Genomic DNA, 22,806 nt, shown 5'->3' with positions numbered 1-22,806 from the left:
GCACACAGAAGGGGAAATAGTATTCTTGATTGTGTTAAAACATTCGTGGTTTGAACGTTGGGCTAACTGGTTTTTGCTTTTGTTCTTGTTTTATAATCATTTTGATAGTTTGAATTCATGGCTAAAAGTTTGTTAAATTTTTTCTCCTTTTTTTTTTTTTTTTTAATGTGGAGCTGCCTGTAATGTGGGCCTGGAGATATCATAGTATGGCGTCATCACAGCCCCCTCCCCTGGGACAGGTGCTCAGCATCCTCCCTGTTTCCTACTATGACTTGTTGGCCTTAGAGCTCACTTGGAACCCCTAGGAATATCAGATTAGAAGCTCACACTTGGCAACTTTCTGCACAAAGTCAGTAGACAAAGCATTTACTAAGAGCCTGAAGAAAATGGCCTAGTTTTGCCAAAGAGTTACCGACTTACTCCCAATCCTCTCTCTCAATTTAGTAAACTTGTTTTTGCATTTTTCAAAGTGTCTGAAAAGAAGGGTCTTGTCAGGTTCCATCAGTATCAAAATGTTACATCCACAAACCCAATTTTCCTTTGCTTTGGGTAGGTACCAAGAGGGATCAACACCGTGGGCTCTGAGAACAGGCATGTTATTTAATTTAGGTGCTTGGGATTTACTTAGTCTTTTTTTCTGATTTCATATTTTATCTTTTTCCTTTATGGTTTTCTATTCAGGTAATAGCTGAAAGAGAAGAGTAAGCCTTCCATCAATTTGGCTACTCATTTTCTAATTTAGGCAATAATTCACAATGACACCGGATGGCTGAAGGAAGTTGCTCCCCACCCTCCCCTGGGCTATCCTGGACAATGTCTTCCCTTAGCCACAGAATCCCCTGCAAGACTTTTAAGTCTATTTTCAGACTTAATTCCTTCCAATCACATATGAGCTGTGAAAAAGAAAGAAAAATGTTTCAGATGATGCCCTGGGCCAAAGCAGATTCTACATTAGATGGAATTCTCCATTAGAACGTTCCACATAGACCTTCACCGTTAAGAACGTTTGCTGACCACTTGTGTAAACCATGATCGGAACTATTGATCTAACAAGGGCACCCTGGGTAAGGTGTCAGCATCTGACAGGGTCTTCTCTTTGTTCAGAACTGCCTGGACGACAAACGCTTGGAGCCCATCATCTCCGTCATGATTCAGATCCTGAGGCAGTGTTACCCAAAGAGCCCGCTTCCCTTGGTCACATCCAGCAGCGCGTATGCCTTCCCGGTCCCGGGGAGCATCCCCCCTGAGCCTCCGTGTGCTCTAACTGAAGGTAAAGCCAGTGGGCGACGATGAGCTTTCCGGCCAGTCTTGCAGATTGGCAATATATCAGAGGGACGTAGATGAAAGTAGCATCAGTGCTTTTGTAGGCTAACCATAAATATCCAAGAAGCTAATTAGAGAAATGTATGAAAAAGCAAGCTTTCCATAGACGGAATGAACAGATACTAAGCTCACTTATTTTGTTCTTAATTATTAACTGTAGCCACTTTGCCCGGTGGCTGTTGAATGCCTGTATAGTCATCTCAGCTAATTAAAAAAAAAAAAAAAGTATATTCTCGGTCCCATGATTGAGGCTCTCTACTGTACTGACTGGCTCTGAAATTAATTTGCCTTAAGGATGAACTTGAAATAAAGCTTTGGCTAGTTACAGCCCCATGCTAGTCACATTGCATGCTTGAAAGTATGATTATTTAATCTCCGTGAAGAATTTGGTGTCAAAAGATTCTAATGCCTTTCAACCCTGCCCTCCTTTCAGGGAACGGAGCTCCTTTGGCATCATCTTGCCACAATGGCCCTGGACGCTTTCTGTGGTCTTTTGTTGTAACTAGTCCCTTCTTATCAAAATTAAGGAGTCAGTCAAGGTGCAGAATTGTAGTGAATTTTGCCTATATGTGATCTCTAAACTTTGGCAATGTTGTTTGCATAAATAGTTGTAAGTTGGGCAGGGCAACCCAGAATGGTGTTCATGTGTCCTTTTTTTGTTTTCTGTTTTTTTCTTTTAAAGATTTTATTTATTTATTTGAGAGAGAGAGAGAGTGAGAGAGAGCATGAGAGCTGAGAAGGTCAGAGGGAGAAGCGCGCTCCCCATGGAGCCGGGAGCCCAATGTGGGACTTGATCCTGGGACTCCAGGATTAAGACCTGAGCTGAAGGCAGTTGCCCAGTCAGCTGAGCCACCCAGGTGCTCTGTTCGTGTGTCGTTTTATTCTGCACTCGTTCTGCCTTCGACGTGCGGCAGTTTAGACTTCATGGGATGGTGCTTCCCCGTGCCTCTGTGTGTATGATTTGCACGTGCCAATAAGTGTCAGAGTGTTGGGGGACAGTGCACTTGATGATGAGAAAAAGGAGGACTAGCCACCGTGTGGTGAGAACCCAGATCCGAGGCACAGGGGAAGCCACAACCATTTTCTCTCTCTTTCTCCATGCAGAGGATTTTGAAGATGATGCTGACGAAGAAGTGGATAAAGATTCAGACTCCGAAGATACGAAAGAGCAAGTAGGTACAGCAGCCCTCACTTCCAGGGCTCTCCACATTCACGTGGTCCAGAGGGAAACACGCCTCTCTGTGTCCAGCTAAGACCAGTGTAACTTGTAAGGAGACACTTCTGTACTTCCACGCCAATGCCTGGCACACAGTGGTGCTCAATAAATGACAGCTACGATTGTCAACTTCCACCCTGGTAGGTCCCAAGCAATGTCTCATTGTAAAGTTGGAGGCCCTCCATTACCGACTGAGGCACTAATGTCCTGTCAGGATGAGTCTATCAATAGATCCTTCTGGTTGGTATATGTAGTCAGTGCGAATGGCATCCAGGCAGAGACCATGGAAACATTTCCTAGGAAATTCTCTCTGGTCGATCCGTGCTTGGATCTCCTGTGTTGTTCACTTCCATTCACCTCCCAGTCTGTGTGAACTGTGCTCACTCGGGTATGTGATGTGTACGCGGGCCAGCAGGGAGGGGTGCTCTTTGGTCTCTGTCCCATGATGACCCATGATATGTAGAGCAGAGGTTAGCAAACTTTCTGTAAAAGATCAGACAAGGTTAGTCTAGGCTTTGTGGACCTACAGTCTCGGCCATAATTGCTCAGCATCACTGTGATCGCACAGAAGCAACCACAGACAGTAAGTAGGTAAGTGGCTGTGCATGGCTGGATTCCAGTAAAACTTCTCTTGACGAGAAACAGGCAATGGGACATAGTCTACTGACTGCACTTCTAGAAAAGGACTGTTGTCATTTGGCTGGATAATTCTTTGCTATGGGGGATTATCCTGTGCACTGTGGGGTGGTTGGCAAGGTCCTTGGCTTCTCCTCACCAGATACTGGGAGCACCTACCCTTGGCTCCTCCCTCCCCCGAAAGTCATGAACCAAAAATGTCTCCAGGAATTGCTGAGTGTCCTTTGGTGGGGGGAGCAATGTCACTGTCCCAGAATAATGATAATGTATCTCTGAGTTAGAATTCTGCTTCTGTTGGCGGAGATGGATGTGGACCAGCTCTTTCAAATTAGACCCCCTTAAATTTGTCATCTGCAAAATAAGACTGAGAAGTAGATGCTACTTTTTATAACACTCCTGAAGATGAAACCTGAATTTAAAAAAAAAAAAAATCTATCATCTCTTTATTTGCCTATCATCATCCATCCATCCCTCCACCCACCAACCCATCTCCTCTTTTCCTTCCCTTCCCTCCTACCTCCCTACCTATCTAGAGAGTTCTCTGGGGTTCAGAGTTCTCTATCATAAGATGGTAGCTGCAGGCTTGTAGAGGCTATGGCTCAGTCTCTAGGTTAAGACTGTAAGTTAAGAGCGCTCAGTCTCTAGATCAAGACTGCTATTGACCCTTCAGTGTTCTCAGGGTTTTGTTGATAAATGGAATCATTTCCGAAGTCATCAGTAGTAAATTGGGTCTTTGCTGTGGCCTGGCAGCACGGGCCTATTGTGTACTCTCTGAGTTATTTGAATAATACCGTGCTGTGGTGATCATTTGTCAATGACACTTCCCCCTACCATCTTCCTTGCTTTTTGATGACTGGCTGTCTGATGCAGAGTGTCAGTCGCTTCCTGTATCTAATGTGCAGGGACAAGCGGCATGCCTGTGCCTGATTCAGGCCGTTCGGAATGGAGTACTCAGACGGTCTCCTTTTCCCCCACCGTGCTGCAGATGATGGTGGGTTGGGGAGGAGAGAAACCCAAACAAATCAACAAATCCAGCTGGGAAAGTAGCACAGGACAAATTGGTGAGGGCCTGGAAACTATTCATCAAAGTCTTCGGGCCAAAAGGAGAAGATGAGAAGTCAGGTGTGTGAGTGTGGGTTGTAGAGAAATGGGGCGCATTGGAATCAGGGCTTGGTTCTGGGGTGTTGCAAAAGAGCAAGGGAACTGGCGCTCCAGCAAACTGATTTTCCTTTGTGAACCCAGAAGCATTTGCTGCAAGAAATGTGGGCAAGAAGCCAGGAATATTTGTTTCCGGTCATAGATCTAACCCAGGCTGTTAACTGATGGCCTTTTCATTTGAAAATTCTTAGTTAATAATTGGGCTCAGCTGTTTAGAAAGAATGATTAAAAGGAACTTTTGTAAGGGTCTTGAGAATGGAAAGTTGGGTCCTTTTCTTTGAAAACTCAACGTCAACATAAGAAAAGAGAAACTTGCAAGAAGTACAGACCAGATGTTGGCTATGTTTTTTTTTTTTCTTTTAATATACATTTTTTATTCTTCGCAAACACAACTGTTAGACTTGGAAAAGCTCTGAAGAAGAGGAGGATAAACAGAGTGACCTCAAGCTCTCCTCTTCTTTGCTTCCTCTTTCTTTCCTTTTTAGTTTTTTGTTTCTTGCAGGTACTTCTTTGGCCGTGATCCATGTGAGAGGCTACAGGCTAAGTTCCTGGGGATGGTAATATGATACAAAAGCAAACAAGACATAGATTTTTGTCTTCAAAGAGTTTGCAGGGTAGTGAACTTGGAGATTGTCCCTACCAGAGTTCAAGTCACCATCTTTGAAAGGGTGGTGAGCTCAAGTGTAAGGCTGGGGAAAGTCAATCATATTGGAAGGGTCCAATCTGAGGAGGAAGGGCCAGAAAGCATGATCTGGATTAGATGGTCCCAGAATTCTAAATGATGAACCCTGTCTGGGTTTCTGTGAGAACACGGAGGCAGGCCCATCCCTGGATAAGTATAAGTGGCCTTTACAAGAAATACAGAAGGAGGGGAGAACCCACCTGAGTGCCTGGATACTCAGAGACTGAGATACAAAGCTTTGGGGGACCAGAGATGGTCTTTGTTACCATTACTCCACTTCGCTGTTATACTGAGAAACCAACCATAGAAGGATGTGGCTGTGTTCCAATAAAACTTTATTTACAAAAACCCAACAGTTGCTTATAGTTAGTTACCTCCTGCTCTCAAGATAGGTAGGTCTCCCAACCCCATGTAGAATGCATTAGGCAGCAGCTCATGGGCTACCTGACACTCCTTACTCCAGACATGCCAGCCTTATTCTCTAATGGTGCCTGATTCGGTTTCCATTGTTACCACTTCCCACAACTTCCCACAACCCACTGCCCCTTTCAATATATCCATGGCATTTATCACCATTGGAAATGACCTTCTTCATTTGCTTACTCTCTTCCTTCTCTCCCCAGAAGGCACATTCCACAGGAACATCGACCTTTGTCTGTTCCGTTACCACTAACTCTTCAGGACCCAGAATGGTACCTGCTCATAGTAGGTGCTCATTAAACATTTTTGAGAAGACCGAGGGACCTAAATGGGAAGGGGGATAGAAGAATAGGTACAGTGATTGTCATTCTGTGGATGCTGGTGATGGCAAGACACAAAATTCTTTCATATCGCACTTTACTAATTTTTATATAAATTCATTATTTACGGTGAGGACTGATAAATCCTGAGATGGATGCTGAGAAAATTTGTATACATTCTTTCTTTTCTTTTCTTTTAAAGATTTTATTTATTTATTTGACAGACAGATCACAAGAAGGCAGAGAGGCAGGCAGAGAGAGAGAGAGAGAGAGAGAGGAGGAAGCAGGCTCCCTGCTGAGCAGAGAGCCCCATGCGGGGCTTGATCCCAGGACCCTGAGATCATGACCTGAGCCAAAAGCAGAAGCTTAACCCACTGAGGTGCCCAGGCGCCCCTACATTCTTTCTTTTCACTAGAAAGTATACAACCTGACATCTTTTTTTTTTTAATTTTTTTTTAAGATTTTATTTACTTATTTGACAGAGAGAGATCACAAATAGGCAGAGAGGCAGGCAGAGAGAGAGAGAGAGGGAAGCAGGCTCCCTGCTGAGCAGAGAGCCCGATGCGGGACTTGATTCCAGGACCCTGAGATCATGACCCGAGCCGAAGGCAGCGACTCAACCCACTGAGCCACCCAGGCGCCCCACAACCTGACATCTTGAATTCTCCTTAGCATAGGCTAGCACTATAATTTGGAATCAAGGAAACCATGTCCCAGATTTGCACATGTAGTAGCTTGTCTTGATGCTTCTCAGGGTGGCTGTCTTGACTATTATATATATATATATAGATAGATAGATAGATAGAGATATAGACACATAGATATATATTTAGATATTATATATATATTTCTATATTCCATTATAGGATGATGACTTGGAAACAGATGTGAACAAGCTGAGTTCCAAACCTGGTCTTGACCGACCTGAAGAGGAGCTGAGGCAGTATGAGGCCATGTGTCTGGAGCTCTCCTGCAGCTTCGAGGTAGGGCATATGCCGTGGTTCTGCTCCCTGGTGATGCATGGTGGGTTCTTTGCAGAACCTGAGAGGCCAAGCAGGAGTTCTCCAGATGGAGAGCGTTGCTCATCATTAGCAATCTGCTTCTGGGGTCTTTCTGAGAGTGAAGCAGAAGGCTAAGCAAAATGTGAAAAAGGGGGCCGAGCTGGATGCAGGCAAGGCACCTGGCACCGAGATGGAAATAGGATGACCGTATACATCACCGCCTATTGTCTGGTGGACAAAGTGCCTTGTCCTCACGTCCTGAAAATGCACTGAAAATTCTTGATGATTTATTGTTCCCCTGCACGATGGGAAAGTTGTCCTAGATGGCTTTCTGAAGGTGGCCAATCCGATTCCAGGGCTTTTTGAGTAGAAACAAATTGAGAACCTTCCACCTGGTAAGGTAGTGGCTAGTTGCTGCTCCCACTACGATTGCTGTTGTCAAGATTTTAGACCTGCCTTTGGATCTCTATTATTTTCTTATGGCTCTTAGTATATCATGAATTTGCCCACCTCTAAGCATACCAGCTAAATCCCATGGAGAAGGGAGGCAGTATATTCTATTTTAAACCAGAAAGCCAAAGGGGATCAGTAGGTAAAAATTTCAGCGAAGGAAATCTTAGTTCAGTGTAAGGAGGACTTTAAAAAAAAAAAAAAAAACAATCAGAATGATCCTCAAGTGAAAGGTGCTGCCTTGGGGTGTAATGAAAATAATGTAATATAAATAAGTTTGTTCAACCAGGCTGTCACTTTTTGGGATGTCCCAGAGGGCATTTGTGTGCTGTATAGAATTATATTAGACCCACCCAATGCCCCTTCCAAACATGAGTTTCTATGATTCTCCCATTTCTTTAATTCTTGAAGCTAGCCTTTTCTTGTCTGACCTTGGAAAAAGCTGCTTAATTCACAGGATTTAAGCTTAACTCTATGCCCAGAGGTGAGGACAGGGGTCATGTTGTATTTTTTTATCAGGAAGGAAACACTGACATATTCTTTTCCATTTTAAACCTGAAGGAACTTGAGTCTAAACCTGGAGATAATTTGAACTTTGAAGAGACTCAGGATGCCAAGCACTACCACATTCCAACTGTGACCTCCCCAAAGCAGCATTATTTGACTAAGGACCAAAGCTCCTGGGGGCAAGAAAGAGAAGACATGGTCCAGACTTCTCTTCTGAGCATGGTGAAGATGGGAAGGTCCACCGTGCGTCCAGCCTCCAAAAGAGGCCCTGGGATGAATGCATACCAAAATATGCAATCAAATGGTCTTGGGATAGATTCTTCTGGAAAAGAAGTCCCTGATGTTCAGGCTTCCCTCAAAGAGGATGCTTGGGACATAGACGCGATTTCCTGCCCAGTGATGAGTGCCTCCCTCTCCAATTCTGCTAGGCCTACAGAAACTGCCGAAGTAATAGATAAGCTTCTGCAGACACATCCCAAGCATATCCCCTTCCATGACCCCCATCTTTATATGGCCAAAGCCAGAAGAACCAGATCTGTGGCTGACTTCAAGAGGATGGCATTTCCTGACATCTGGGGTCACCGTCCACCTCCCTCTGCTCAGTCCATGCTGGAACGCAAATGTGGAGTCCAAAGGTGATGTTGGTGCTGATTGGAAGCTGTATTTTTCTCTTTAATATTTTAATAGGCAGAATGGTTTGTGTAGAGAGTTCTGCTATCTTTGGAAAAATGAGAATCAGTCAGGAGCACGTTCACATCCTTTGGGAAGCTTTTGCCAAATGCAGAAGCTTGCCTTCCTCCCTGGACATGTCGGAACCACGTGTGGGATAGTGGCAGGCAGGTGTTGACAGAAAAAGAATCCCTTTGATGATTCTAATGCAACCCTGTATCCCAGAATGCACTGCAGATCATAACAGGGAAAGACAACCCAGTTTGTCCGAATACTGGGATCATTCCTCAAAGGAAGGTTCTCAGAAAAAAAACCAGTGTGGATTATTTGGGATCTCTCTCTGTCTCTCTCTCTCTCTCTGTCTCTGTCTCTGTCTCTCTCTCCTTTTATGCACTGTAAATTGGTATCTCATCTCTTGTTGATGAAAGTTGGTGGCGTATCCCCATCTCACAGTCTCAACCTTACAAAACCTGGCTTGGCTGGGAGAGTAGTTCTGCTGTAGCACTGAAGACTGGAAGGAAACTATGCATTCTCTAGGACGGAAGCTTTAGTGGGAGGTTACTCCCAGAATGATGGAAAGGGAGCTTTGCCTTTGGATCAACATCACGAGATTAAAATGTAAATGGCTAAAGCCAAGGAAAAATGATTTTCCCTGGAAAACAAACAAACAGACAGACATTGACTATGCATATGCTAAGTCAGTGGGGCCAAGTGCGCACACCAGAAAGTTTCAGGAACTTATTTCATCAGCGAATAACTGCTCAGGCTTAGGCTCCTGCTGACATTTCTGACCTTACCCTTTGCCGTGCTGAAGTCCCTGAGAGCCACAGCACAGGGGCTGGCCCAGCAACACTTCCCCCCTTGACAGAACATCTTCCCCTTGAGCCCAGCCTCATGTCTACCACCTCTCTCCTCCTCTCACTCCACCCAAAAAATGTGGATTAGAGATTCAGGCCCATGATCCCTTGGGCTTCCGTCTGTCCTCTTAAACTTCCTGACTATGGGTATTTTTCAGACAGAAGATTGACCTTAATTTTCTGGGTATGGCAGAACCCGAGGAATACAAATGACCCAAGAGTCCAGAGGCTTCCTGAAGCGTCTCAGGTCTGGAGGATACTGACAGTCAACAATCCTAAAGTTCCCCTCAAAAATTGTCTCTGTGCAAAGGACACTGTTACTCTCACAGCCAAGACCTTTGGAGTCCATTAGTCCAAATGCTCTTTAAAAAAGTTCCGCCTCAAATCACAAATCTTCCAACTAAAACTCTGGAATCAGTCTGTCCTCCATTCCTGCTGTAGTTTCAGTTTTTGATAAAGGAGGAAAGGAGGGCGAGGCAGTGCTTTACCCCTGGGTTGGGGCATTATTAATTTTTTTGTTCATAATTCTCTGATGACTCTCAAGGCCCTTCCCGGATAACCGTAGGCTGGACGGGGTAAGGAGTAAGAGCCAACCCTTCAAATGTTTCCAATTTTCCTTTCTAGGATCAAGATATTTGAGGATGTCCGGAGGCTCATCGAGCCAAGTGATGTTATAAATAAAGTCGTCTTCAGCTTAGATGAGCCTTGGTAGGTGGTCTTGAGCGTTGGTGGAATGTGGAAGAGTTGGGGGGGGGGTGGAGTATAGAACATCCTCTTAACGACACGAGAACAAGCGTGTTTGATGTTAGCAATCCGTCCCTTCTCCCCGAAACACGGTCAGAATTCATGTTGGAGAAGCTGTGAGAAAAAGCTTCTCTCTCAGAAATGTCAGGCTATGCCCAAGAATAGCAGTAACGCATGTGTTCACATGTTTCCTATTTCATTACAGGCCTTTGCAAGACACCGCTTCCGACTGCTTGCGGTTCTCCTCCAAGTTCGAGTCAGGAAATCTGCGCAAAGCCATCCGAGTGCGCGAGTGAGTATGGAAACCCACAAAGGTAGCTCCTGGCAGCTTAAGGGAGCGGGTTGTGCCTCCCTCTTCCCTGTTCTCTGTGCAGCGGTCTCGCATGGGTCCTTTGAAAACAGTCCTGGCGGGAGTGTTTATACCTGGGAGAGCTGGCAAACAGGGCACAGAAAGGTTTTCAGTCCGTTGCTAAACGTCTGCGGGCTCACCACTAGGGGGCTCACTGGCTGATGTCGCTGCCGGGAGGCTACTAGAGGTGAAGGTTATGAATACACCTGTATTCCAGATAACGGCTCCATCTGTGGGTGTGGGAGTCCTTTGACTGGGATGTTGGTACCTACGTTGATGCTGGGGCTTGTTCTGTTCACACAGCAGGGTACGTGGGGTCCCCTGGTCCTGTGTGTTTTCACGTCCGTTGCTCCCATAGCTGTGGACGTAGGCGGCAGGAACGTTGGGCTCCCCGTGGAGAGGCGTGTTAATCTTCGTTCAAGGGCATGCGTAGTGCCGTGCCTCTCTGCCACGATCTCTCAGTCAGCTCCTAATACTAGACCAGTATTTCACAGGCAAGGGAAGTCTGGGGCTGTACAAACTACACAGGAGGAGAGGACACAAAGCGAAAACTTCCGGTGCAGAAGAGATGACTGTGGTATCATTCTTCCCTTGATACCAGTGTGAACTCTATTTGCCGTATGCCAGCAGTCAGGATTTGTCCCCCATCTTCTATGGGTGAACTCCCGAAGACAGCAGTCCGGGACAGTTAATAGTATGGGGGGGTCCCAGACTCTGGAATCAGAATGCCAGGGCCACCTCACCCCTATCCACCAGGAGACTTTGAGCAATTACCTGACTCTACTCCCTGCCTTTTTTCCTCACCCAGAAAATGGGGACAGTGATGGCACCCACATCATAGGGATTTTTTTTTAATGTGAGTTAGCTAAAAATACGTCACGCTCTCAGAATAGTGCCCGGCACACTCAGCGTGAGCCCGTCCTCAGGGCTGCATATTGGGCATACACAGTGCAGAAATTCAGCTAGATCAGCCTGTTTTGTAGCTATCTGAGAAGTCATTTTTGAAATTCTTCTTTTTTGGAGGGGGAGGGCAGGTGAGCAGTGATCCTTTTTCTGTTTGTTTGTACATGAACTATTTCAAGGAAGCCCGGCGAATTAAACAAATACAGGTTGAACTACGTGGGCCGAAGAGAGAAAGGCAGTTCTGTTAACATTCCTTCTCAGCCTTCTTCTCTTTCTCTTGCCAGCTCAGCTTCTTCGTCTTGTGGTAGTGCCTGCTTTCATTACTCTGTTTCTCTCTATATCATGCTTAAGGGATCCGGGAGAGAACACCTAAGCTGGAGTCTCCTGGGGTTAGGGGACAGTGGTCAGTCCATTATGTGTCTTCCCTGCTGGCCTTGCTCTGGTCTGTCTTCAGGTATCTGCCTTTGCCCGAGTGTAGAACCGTAAAGCAATTAGTTATGGTCTGGGTAATGGCGTCAGAGGACGGAAAACAAACCTATGTATAGGCAAGGAGTTTTGATTATCGGTTTTTGGAGAGGATGGTGGGCATAGCAGACCATTTGAGGGCTGTAGTCTTTGTGGATTTGTTCTTATGAGTGTTGCTTCCTGGATTTTGCTTCGTTTGTCACATGTTGGGCTCGATGGTTCTAGGGAGATGCTTAGAGTGATGGTGTGAGCAGTGGGTCTCCATCGGGGAGCTCTGTTCTGCTCTGATATGCCTTCTGCAATGCTCCCCCCTTCCAGAAATCTCACTGTACCACTTCTCAGGGGTCCAGAGTGGCAGGGTGTGAACCGATCAGGGCAAGTACATTACCCTCTCTAGAGGAGCAGCTCAGAGAACATGGCACGGGAATGGAGCAAGCAATCATATTTTTGAATGAAGTCAAAACTGCATTGTTAATTTTGTTGCTACAGCTCAAAAATGATTAGCTTTGCAGATAGTAACTGAGAGGGGACATGCAGGAGTCTTCTGGGGCACTGGAACTGTTCTATATCTTGATCTGGGTAATTGCCAAACAGGAGTGTCCAGATGAATTTATTGAAAGTCATTGAGTTGTGCACTTAAAATTTGTGCACTTTATTGCATGTAGGTTAAATCAATTAAAAAGGGACACAATGCACACACAACTCCTGCATTGCTAGCCTAATTCATGTTTGCTGCTTTGCTGGGGGCTTACCTGTATGATACTGCTTAATCTTTTCAAACAGCACTGGAAGTGTGGGCACTATTTCCATTTTCCATATGAGGAGACCCAGCCTCAAAAGTAAGGCGCAGCATCAAATAGGAATGACCTACGCAACCAGATGTGGTTGAATTTTCTCTGGGATAGAGCACAGTTGCATTTTTCCTGCTAGAGAGTTTAATTATTAATTTATTAAATCACAGTTTAATAAAAAGGTGTGCTGTGATTGTGTAACTGATTCTCCTAATTCCAAGAACCTGCTCCCCTCTGCCCACATCTCTACAGCCTGGGTGTCCAGTTTTGTGAGGTGAGCACAATCACTGTAACTTACCAGCCTGCTGAGATCCCGGGTCATAGATCTGTCCTCCGGAAACTGAGATGTGTGACTTCTCAGTGTTGGATGTTTCCTTAAAGACTCGTAGGCCTCCAATCTTGCTTCTGACTTTGCAGGCGGGAGTATGACTTGCTGGTCAACACCGATGTGAACAGCAGCCAGCACCAGCAGTGGTTCTACTTCCAGGTGAGCGGCATGAGGGCAGCCGTCCCTTACCGCTTCAACGTCATCAACTGTGAGAAGCCCAACAGCCAGTTTAATTACGGTATGAGATCTTGGGCTAACTCCCTAAATCTTCTAGACCTTCTAGAAGGTCTAGAAGCTAGACCTTCTGGCTAACACCAGAAATGGTGCCCCTCTGTGATTGATTGGCTTACTACTGGAAGCCCTTTTTGAGTCCCCAAAGGGTTTGATGTTGGGCAGAATGTTTCTTGTCACCACGTGTGGCAAGATGGTAGCCAACTTGTGGCAGGCTGCCACCAGGGAAGGCAAGCTGGCAGTCCTCCCTCTGCGGTGGAATGTTCATCCCGTGCCTGTCATTCTGCTGCCTCCTGACTGCCTTGCCCCCACCTTGAACTTTTGGAGGTCCGTGAGAACCTCTCATTTATTCCTTCTCTTCATCCTCTAAATCCCACAGCAGCAAATATATTGACCTGTTTGTCCCAGAAAGGAAAACAGCACAATCCAATTGGATGACACTGATTTGCACTCTCAGAAAATAAGGGGGAAGTTCAAATTCTCCTGGATACTTTTGGCCATTCTGGAGGAGAAATTCCAGGGACAAAGTGACTGGCAGCCCACATTTACTTTGAGTGTTTCCAGGAATGGGAAATTCTGCATGTTATTGCTGGATCATCTACTAATTCATTGAGTGGCTTTGAGTAAGGAATGAATATTCTGGTATCTCTAGGTCTCTGTTTCGTAGTGACTAAATAGATTCTTCCTGGTGTAGAAAGAGAAAGTATGAACCCTGAGTCTTGTATTTGCTCCATGTGGCTGCTGTAACAAATTGTCACAAACTTGGTGACTTAAAACAAGACAGATTTACTCTCTTACAATTCTAGTGTGTACAAGTCCAAAATCAGTTTCACTGGGCTACAGTGAAGGTGCCGGAAAGGCCATGCCCACTGGAGGATCTGTGGGGTTTTCTGTCTGTTTGGTTTTTTTTCCCAGCATTTAGAGTTAATGCTCCTTGGATCCCTTGGCTTATGGCCCCTTCCTCCATCTTCAAAGCCAGCCGTGAAGCATCTCCCAGTCTCCTTCTGCGCCAGTCACATCGCTTCTCCTGGGCAGTCAAACTTCCCTCTGCCTCCCTCCCAAAAGGACATAAGGGATTGCATTTAGGGCCCGCCAGGATAATCTCTCCATCTCAGAATCCTTAAATTAATTACATCTATGAAATCCCTTCTGCCGTATAAGGCACCAGTCACAGGTTCTAGGGGTTAGGACCCGGATATGTCGGAGGGCCGTGATTCAGCCCATCACAGCTCTCTTTCCATTTTCTCTTTCCTCAGAGATTAATACTTTATTTTATTTTTTAAATTATTATTATTATTATTTTGTGATGTGGGGTGTAGGGGCAGAGAGAGAAGGAGAGGGAAAGAGACAATCTTAAGCAGGCTCCACGCTGGGCTTGGAGCCTGACACTTGATCTCATGACCCTGAGATTATGACCTGAGTTGAAATCAAGAGTCTGGGTGCTTAGCTGCCTGAGCCCCCCAGGTGCCCCTCCCCGGCGATTAATCCTGCCTTTGTTCCGTGCAGGGATGCAGCCGACTGTGTATTCTGTGAAGGAGGCTCTTCTGGGCAGACCCACCTGGATACGGATGGGCTACGAAATCTGTTATTACAAGTAAGTTAGAGCGTTGCTAGCTTCCTTTTGTCCGCTCTTTCATTCTTTCTCAACTTCCTGCTCTTCTCTGTTGACCGGAGAGACCTCAGCCCTCTTTCCCTGTCCCAGTGGCGAGTGCCCTGCCCTTCAGAAGCACAAGTGTGTTACATGGCGCCCACCGTGGAGCCCAAGAAGAGAAGTCACCTGTCCTCACCTTGACACACTGAAACCCTTAGACCCTGTTTTTGGATATCCGGACTTGTATGGACGCAGCCTGTGACTAGTTCGTCAAGCCTTCCTTCTTGACTTCTTTCGGCGCAGTCCAGTGAACAAATTCTGAGCTGTTCTGGCCCATCCTTATTCATCCTATGCTTCGGTTTTCCAAAGTAGGTGGGAGTGGACGTGTGACAGGTGCACATAAGTGACTGTTCCTCCACAGCTAGGTGATTTTTTGGGAAAAAAGTAAAAGAGGGAGCGTTTCCGGAGTTCATCTTCATCCCTTGGTCAGCAGCCAGTTTCATCAATTTATTCTGTAAAGTTGTGAGTGAAATCTAAATTATCCATATCTTTTGATAAAAGAAATGGATACCCAACTCATGAATTGCTCATTTGTGCATTTTCTTTTGATGGAAAATAAAATACAAATTCATAAGGAAGAAAAAGGACAGGAACTGTTAGGATGGGCAGGAAATATGTAATTAATTATTAGCTCGTTGCTGGTTTCTTATAAAAACTGATAGGCTAGCACTTGTTTTATTGGATAAAGCGAGTTGTATCTCTTTCTGATATTACAAGAGGGCCGTGAGAAAAGTATTATCAGACATTCTAAAGTTTAGGATTGTTATTAATATCAAAAAGAAAGAGAATATATACTCTCATGCCTTTTGGCTGTCGAGACTGAGGACAGGAACACTGGAAGAGCAACACAATTCCTGACCTTTCCTATCTGTCAGACACAAAGGCAAAAATCACCATAGAGATAAGTACTGTCTACAAAACACAGAACTGGGCTTTCTTACAGTTTGTAATAAAAGAGTAGGCAGTCTTCAGTCCTTGATGTATTAGGATATGGACCTGGGCGCTATTTTCATTATATTCTTTAGAACGATAGCAAAATATTACAATTTTGTTGGTTTTCCTTTCACCTATATGGCAATTTCTCTCCGTCCTCCATATCTAGAAGCTGTCAGGATCTTTTCATATTCCAAAGAGATTTAGATTAAAACCCATCCAAAGTGGTAGAAGCCAACAATTGCAGGGAAAAACAGCGAAAGTCTGAATTTTGAACCTTGGGGTGTCCTGTGAAAATAGTAACCCTGAATAAACATGAAAGACCCAGCTGGCTTCCTGCTTGGATCTGGAGCTCAGTAAGAGAGGGGACAAGCATGACATTCAGTATTCTCTCCCAGGGGAGTAGAACTCTCCCTGCAGGCTATTCCTCTGGGAGGTGGGGAGCAAGGAGCAGGCTTGAGGGGACTAAGCCCCTGCCAAAAAGAGAAGGAAGAAAGAAGCCCCACTTCCAAAAGCACAACCTTGGCCTCAGGAAAGCCAAAGTTAATGTTAATAGCTGTTAGATTCATTAACAAGACAATTGTTATGTGATTAAAGAGCAACAGAGGGGTAACATGAAAACCATGAATGTGTAATGTAATTCATTTTTCATATTGCAGTCATGAATACAACAGAGATGAATGGATAAGATTGCTACATTGTAACGTAGTTTGTTTTACAATTATTCACCACATTATGTTAACATATTTCTAATAACGTGATTTAACAACAGGGTAGATGTGTATATCTCTATTCAACCACAGCTCCCTACTGTCGAATGCCTTAGATTGGAGAACATATTTCTCCCTTTTTACCCATCACAGTCTTTGAGTTGATTTGCTCTAGAAGATCTGTTTGCTTTACCCCTGCCTTTGTTCTCTCCAGTGTATTAATTTGAGAGAAGTTTATATCCTTATTTCTCTATCTCCAGCACATCATCAGAAGCTTGGAAGTTCTATTTCTATTGTGCTGTTAAGTTCCCAGATTTAGTGCCACGTTCTAAAGGGGGCGCCAGGATGCTCATTGGGCCTGAGTACATATACGGAACCACAAATGAGAAAAGGACAGAGGGATGGGATATTCATTTCCTTCAAAAAGAGATAGCAGTGGTGATCAGTTAAGGATGTGGGCTGACAGCTTTGTAGGTCTCATCGTCATCAGTGAGAAAGTAGTGTCCTGCCTGTTTTGATAAGATAGTCATGCGTGTCCTTCTAATACAGATTTGTTTATAAGTAATTTTAGTCAGTTACATATGCATTATTATACTAATATGTGCATTGGAAGACCTGCAAAGAGTTAAAATTATAAGTGCTAAGAAAAAGGTGAAACAGTGAAAAATTATAAGTACCCAGTTGTTACATCTTTATTCTATTGATAACCAGGGCATACTGAACCCTTGGGGGTTCCCATGAAAAATACAGTTGTCAGTAGTCTTTTGCGTAGTTTTGGAAGATCTCATTAGCCAGATCGACTTTGCCAGAATCTTTGAGAACTAGTGTGAAGAGTAGAAAATAGGCCATGTCCATTCTTCCATTTTTGAGGGGTCCTTAGTTCTTGAAATTTAATGTTACCATCAATCTGGCCTCTAAGCAGAATAAACAACAACAAAACAACTAATGGTCTATATTGTGAGGTTTAGTTTAATTTAGGAAATAGAGTCAGTCTATCAGTCCACTAAAGTAGGCTTCTGCAGACCACCTTGCCAGAAGTTAAAAGCAAAAGAGTGAGGGAGGTGCAGAGCTCTTCCTGTCCAGCAACCGATACTCAGCTTCCTGACGCGTGAAAACCAGAGACGTAGAATGCAGTGCGTTGTTCGTATTCCAGCTCTGGAACCCAGCAGAGAAGAACAGATAAGATCGCTCTTACTCTAGTTTGCTGTATAATTAGGCATTACATCAGGTTGACTTGGATGGCATAAGGACAGCAGTGTCCACCCCCCCCCCCATTAAACCTAGAGACAGCTGAATTTCCTTCTTAGTGCCTAGATCATACTCGGTTTGAGGAAAAATTCTAATATTTTCTCCTGGGTGCAGTTGGCCATCTTGCCCGTCCCCCCGAACCCTCTCTCCTTCTCTGTCCCCTCCCCCTCCCCCACCCACCTTGCAGACAGGTAGGCCAGAAAGTGAAAGGGGTCCTCAGGAGGGAAGGACCTAAATGAGCAGACTCCTTTATCCATGCCTCTCGTGAAAGTAAGCAAGGACACCTTCAGTTTCTGCTTTATTTACTTCCCTGTGCCTGCTTCTCCCTGCAACGTACACAGCCTCACACCTTTCCGAATCCTTTCCCAGCTCCGGTCTAAAGTAATCTGGCTGCCGAAGGGCAGAGGGAGGGAAGCCGCAGGCTCAGAGTGGCCATGTAATACACAACGGCTGATCTCTTCTGACATTTATCTCCGCTCGCGAGAGGAGATGGAACAGCTCACTCATGAAGATGAATGTCGTACACGAGGTCTGCCGTCATGCATCCTTCCGAGGGATCTCGGGGGGAGGTTTGGGGTTGTGTGGAGTATTAGTAACGCTGCAGACACAGGGAAGCCCGGTGGCATGGCTGCTCTGCCTTATTAGACCCTGTTAAGTGAAATGATGCGCCCTTGTTAAACAGAGCCGGGTCGTTATAAGATTATCTACTTCACTTTCTCTCTTGGCATTCGCTTATTTCATGCACCCGGAGGGGGGAAACATGACTTCCCAGCATATTTTTAAGTGCAAATGGAAATAGATTGAGTTCATAACTATGCATTTGTGTTCTTTGCTCCTCGCTTCATTGAAGGCTTTATGATTATAAAAGTGTAGATTGGTCCTAAGACAAATGGTTCAGGGAGTGGAAAAGCAAAGGGGGAACCTTTTAACGGGAAGAGCTGGCTCTGCCCGACCCTGGGTCATCTTTGACCCAACGTGACCTATCTAGGGTCCAGCAAATCTGAGAAAGCACTTGATTTTCGCCAGGCTCCTTCTCCATCTCCAAGAGCAGATCAAGGAGAGAAGGTTCTTGGAATCAGGCTTCCACCACTTCTCATCAGTTGTGTGACTGTCGGAGGATTATCCCAGCCTCAATGTCTGATTCCTTATCTGTAAAATGGAGACAATAATGGAAAGAGGAAAAGCAGGGGGAAAGTTGAGCACAGTGTCTGGGGCACCGTAGGTGTTCGGTGAACGGCAGCAGTCATCGGGTGGCTGGTAGAAACTTCTTAGTGGCACCAGGCACGTAAAGAATCAGTGAAATGTTTCATTTTCACGAGTTCTTTATCTGTTCCGAGTTACATTCCTTGTGCTACTTTAGACTTTAAGCTTATAAGCAGCCCTGATTTGTGAAGGCCAGAACTTCACATTCTTACTGGCTCAACTGGGTCAAAAGACTTCTTTTCGTCTTACCCATTTCCAAGAGACAAGTGGTATAATAAAAAAGATCTTGGTCTTGGAGCCCACTTGTGGGGTTGAAACCCCACTTGTTATGCTTTCTGTGTGGAGTTGCTTGAGATGCTTCATGTCCATAACCCTTGATTTCCCCATCTGTGGAGTGTGCAGTAACGCTTGTGCTTAAAAAGATACCAGTAGGATTAGAGGTTGGAATATTCTAGGTGTTCTAGTTACTACTCCTGGAGTCCATTTGTTCTACAGACGGTAACTGGACAGGTGCTAAGTCCAGCTCCCGTGTGGAGCTTGAAAATACGCAAGCAAAGAAGCAGAATAGCCATCATAAAGGGTTAGTCGTGAGGGAGAGACAAGAGTGTGGTAAGAACTGTGGAAAAGAACAGGTATCCAGGAAGGCTTCCAGGAAGAGGAAACCCTTGGGTTGAGACTTGAAGGCAGAAGGCGTTGTCTGAATGAGGTAGAAGGAAAGGGTTGTCTGTGTAAAGAAAGAACATGGGACCCCCTGAAAATAGAAAGAATGAATGTTAACTTCCTTGCAAACATCCCTCAGCATGTTCACGTCATAGTTGGGGAAACAGAAGTAACCTGACTGTGCACAAATGGAATTGTTGCAAGTGAAGGGTTTCACTTTAGAGATTTATCGAACACTTCGCTTTGAAGGTGATCTTGGGGGACCATCCAGGTCCCCGAAGAGGAGAGTTTTTGCTATTGGTAGAGTCATCTGGATTCTCCTGCTCCCTGTGCACGGCCGCCAGGAGACTCCAGTGGGAAAACCTGACATTTGCTTTAGCCTCTGTTAGAGTTTCGATCCCAGACTGGGGTGGTCATGGAATCTCCTTGAGCAGAACCTCATCATAAATGGGGGAGGGGGGCGCCCAGGTTTAAGTCCCAGCGCTCTGCAGTCATCATGGCGAGGGCTGGCTCACCAGTGAGGAGCATGTATGTATGTATGTGTGTGTGTCTTTATTGATTTAAAAGATTTTGTTTACTTTTGCGAGAGAGAGAGAGCAAGCATGAGTGGGGCAGGGGGAGAAGCAGCCTTTCCAGGGAGCAGGGAACCTGATGTGGAACTCAGTTCCAGGACCCTGGGATCATGACCCGAGCCCAAGGCAGACGCTTAGGTGACTGAGCCACCCAGGCGCCCCAGTGAGGAACTTCTAGTCTTGCCCACAAGATTCTTGCCCGCCAAGCTTTAGAGTGCGTGTGTGTGTGTGTGTGTTTCTGTGTGTGTGTGTGTGTGTGTGTGTGTGTGTGTGTGTGTGTTGGGGCTGTGGTAAGGTGGATTTCATACGACCAAAATGGCTGTTCGAATTCCTTATACTTCCCTTAAATCACGAGAATGTAGGTCCACAGAAGTTCCAAAACTAAGAATCCTTTTATTTTATTTCTCTTTCTGTTTCACAGTAGCTCTTCCCTCCCTGGAGTCCAGGTTTGCTTTGAATGGTGGAAAGAGCCTAGGGGTGGGGATTTCACATCCTTGCTTTCTCTTCCTTTCATGCTCACTCTGGTGGCTGGTGGGGTGAGGCTGAGTTTGCCTACAGCCAATGTCCCTGTGATGTGACTTCAGTGTACCTAAGGGTACCGTGGGAAGTGGACCAGGAAGCATACCTCGTGTCAAAGGAGGCCACCCCCAGGGAAATCTTCTATACCTGAGGCAAGGTGCAGGCTCTGTGTCCACTCTTCGTGGGTGAAGAACTTGGAGATGGAGAGGCACTAGGTGTTCTGTTTCCACCTGCCTTTACCTGCATGAATATGCTATATGGGGTGTGCGCACAGTTGTGTGCTCACGTGCGCACACTTCACAGGTGAAGTGCCCTTCCACGTTTTGGTCGGCGGCCAACATCTTGATCATTTGACTGGCTCGTTTCCTATCCCATGGGTCGGCACCGTAGAGAGGCGTAATTGACCAGTTGCTGTCGTTCAGGTAGGTGTCAGCTGGGTGAGCATTTGCAGGGGAGCCTTTCGTGGGTGGAACTGGAGAGAAAAGGTAAAGCATATGTGCCTGGCGCGCTTTCTGAGCTGCCATCTGCTTCTTGACATACTTTCTAATAACCAGAGCCTGAGCTCGGAAGGAAGTACAGAACTTTGGGGAACTATGGAGAAAGGAGACCCAATTAGGTATCGAGATCCAGATGGCACCATGGTTGAAGTTGCCTTTTTGAAGTTGCTGGCGCTGGAGTCACAAAGGAAATGGGTCCTCTTCATGTGATCCAAACAGTGACCGGGAGAATCTCTTGGGGCTTGCATTGTTAGGGGGTGTCCTTCTTTCCCTAGAATGAGCAGGACCCCAGGGTGCTGTGTTGACAGAAGCTGAGGCAAGAGAAATGTGTCAGGCCATCGTCTGTGGGACCGCCACTCCTAGTTGTATCAGTATCGAAACCCCATAAAACCGTGAGAAACAAGACAGTATGTTTTCTCTCTCTTCCTTTATTGCTTGCCTGATTTTTTGGTTTGTTTGTTAGGTTGGTTTTTGTTTTGGTGGGGGGGGGGCGTGGTGGCCCATAGGTAGCAAAAAGGCAGGAAAAAGGGCAGAAAAAGAAATTTTTTTTTCCATTTTCCAAGAACAGAAATTCATTACCTGCTATTTCTTCCCTCTCCCCACCCTTCCCCCCAATAAAACCCCAAAGCCCTATGGACAAGTAAGCGAATACTGTAAATGTTCAAAGGTGGAATTAATCTTTGGGTGTCCGGGCGTATTTTGCATCATAAAGCAGTCTTGATGATAACATTTCTCAGGGAAGCCCGCACAGCTGCCTCTTCATCAACAGGCAAGGCGCGGGCATAACCGGCAGCGTGTGGGGAAAATATTGCTCGGAATGTACTTCTGGGTGCAATTTACTTTGATACTGTTCTCTGAAGTATCAAAATTGGTTCTTCATCTTTGACAAAGGAAAATGCGTACTCTGAAGCTCTAAGACGCTGAACCACATTTAGGGTGACAAATGTATTCCTTTGGGAAGCAAGTATTGTACAGTGGAATGAACAAAGCCTTCCTAGACAGACAGATCTGGGTTCAAGTCCCATCCCAACCACGTTCGAGTCTTGCAACCTTTGACAAATTAATTTTCCTAAGTTTCTGTTTCTTCATGCACACGATGTGTTGTTGCAGTGATAACATAAGGTGACGTGTGTTAAGTGTCGTGTTGGAACTCAGTATGTAGTAGTCATGATTGTTAACAAAACCACTTGGCCGGCAGAAGGGAAAGGAAGAGCTGAACTCGGGGCTGGGGAAAGGCAGGGGCTGGGAGAACCCACATTTGGGTAATAAAGTGCATGTCTGCCATTGCGTCTTGAGGTACACAGAATTCTTCACATACCTGTCTGTTTCCTCGCTCAGTGACTCTGTAGGCTTCATTTTCAGACACAGCAGGGAGAGGCTCATGGTATGTGTGCCACAGTTAGGAGACAGGTTAGACCTGGGGTACTCCAGTGTCTCAGTCAGTTAAGTCTGACTCTTGATTTTGGTTTAGGTCTTGATCTCAGGGTTGTGGGATCGAGCCCTGTGTCAGGCTCTGTGCTGACTGTGGAGCCTCCTTGAGATTCTCTCTCCCCTTTCCCCTCTGCCCCTCCACCCCTGTGTGAGTGTGCTTTCCCTCTCCCTAAAAAAAAAAAAAAAAAGACAGAGACAGGTGGACCCACCTACATGTTGCTGGTTTGACTCATGACCTGTCAGTTTCCTTCTTTTCTAAATTTCACCCTCATAGAGTTTCGAGTGAGGAACATTTGCCAGTACATACCAGGGCAGGTTTATGGCATCTGCTT

The 22,806-nt window shown here is 45.6% G+C and overlaps 1 protein-coding gene across 1 annotated transcript in view; it reads left to right on the top strand.

Moving 5' to 3' along the window:
• The first annotated feature begins 8,227 nt into the window (after positions 1-8,227).
• The window catches only part of LOC308345333 (cytosolic carboxypeptidase 4-like), a 246,153-nt gene continuing 231,574 nt past the window's right edge, over positions 8,228-22,806 (top strand). The window contains exons 1-5 of the mRNA XM_080807393.1: positions 8,228-8,348; positions 9,864-9,947; positions 10,189-10,275; positions 12,909-13,057; positions 14,557-14,644. Coding sequence (XP_080663519.1) covers positions 8,269-8,348; positions 9,864-9,947; positions 10,189-10,275; positions 12,909-13,057; positions 14,557-14,644 — 488 coding nt within the window. The 5' untranslated portion in view covers positions 8,228-8,268. The remainder of the gene's footprint in view (positions 8,349-9,863; positions 9,948-10,188; positions 10,276-12,908; positions 13,058-14,556; positions 14,645-22,806) is intronic.

This window comes from Martes martes, assembly GCF_963455335.1.
Source record: "Martes martes genome assembly, chromosome: 7".
Lineage (NCBI taxonomy): Eukaryota > Metazoa > Chordata > Mammalia > Carnivora > Mustelidae > Martes > Martes martes.
This window is presented reverse-complemented; position numbering and strand designations above follow the sequence as displayed.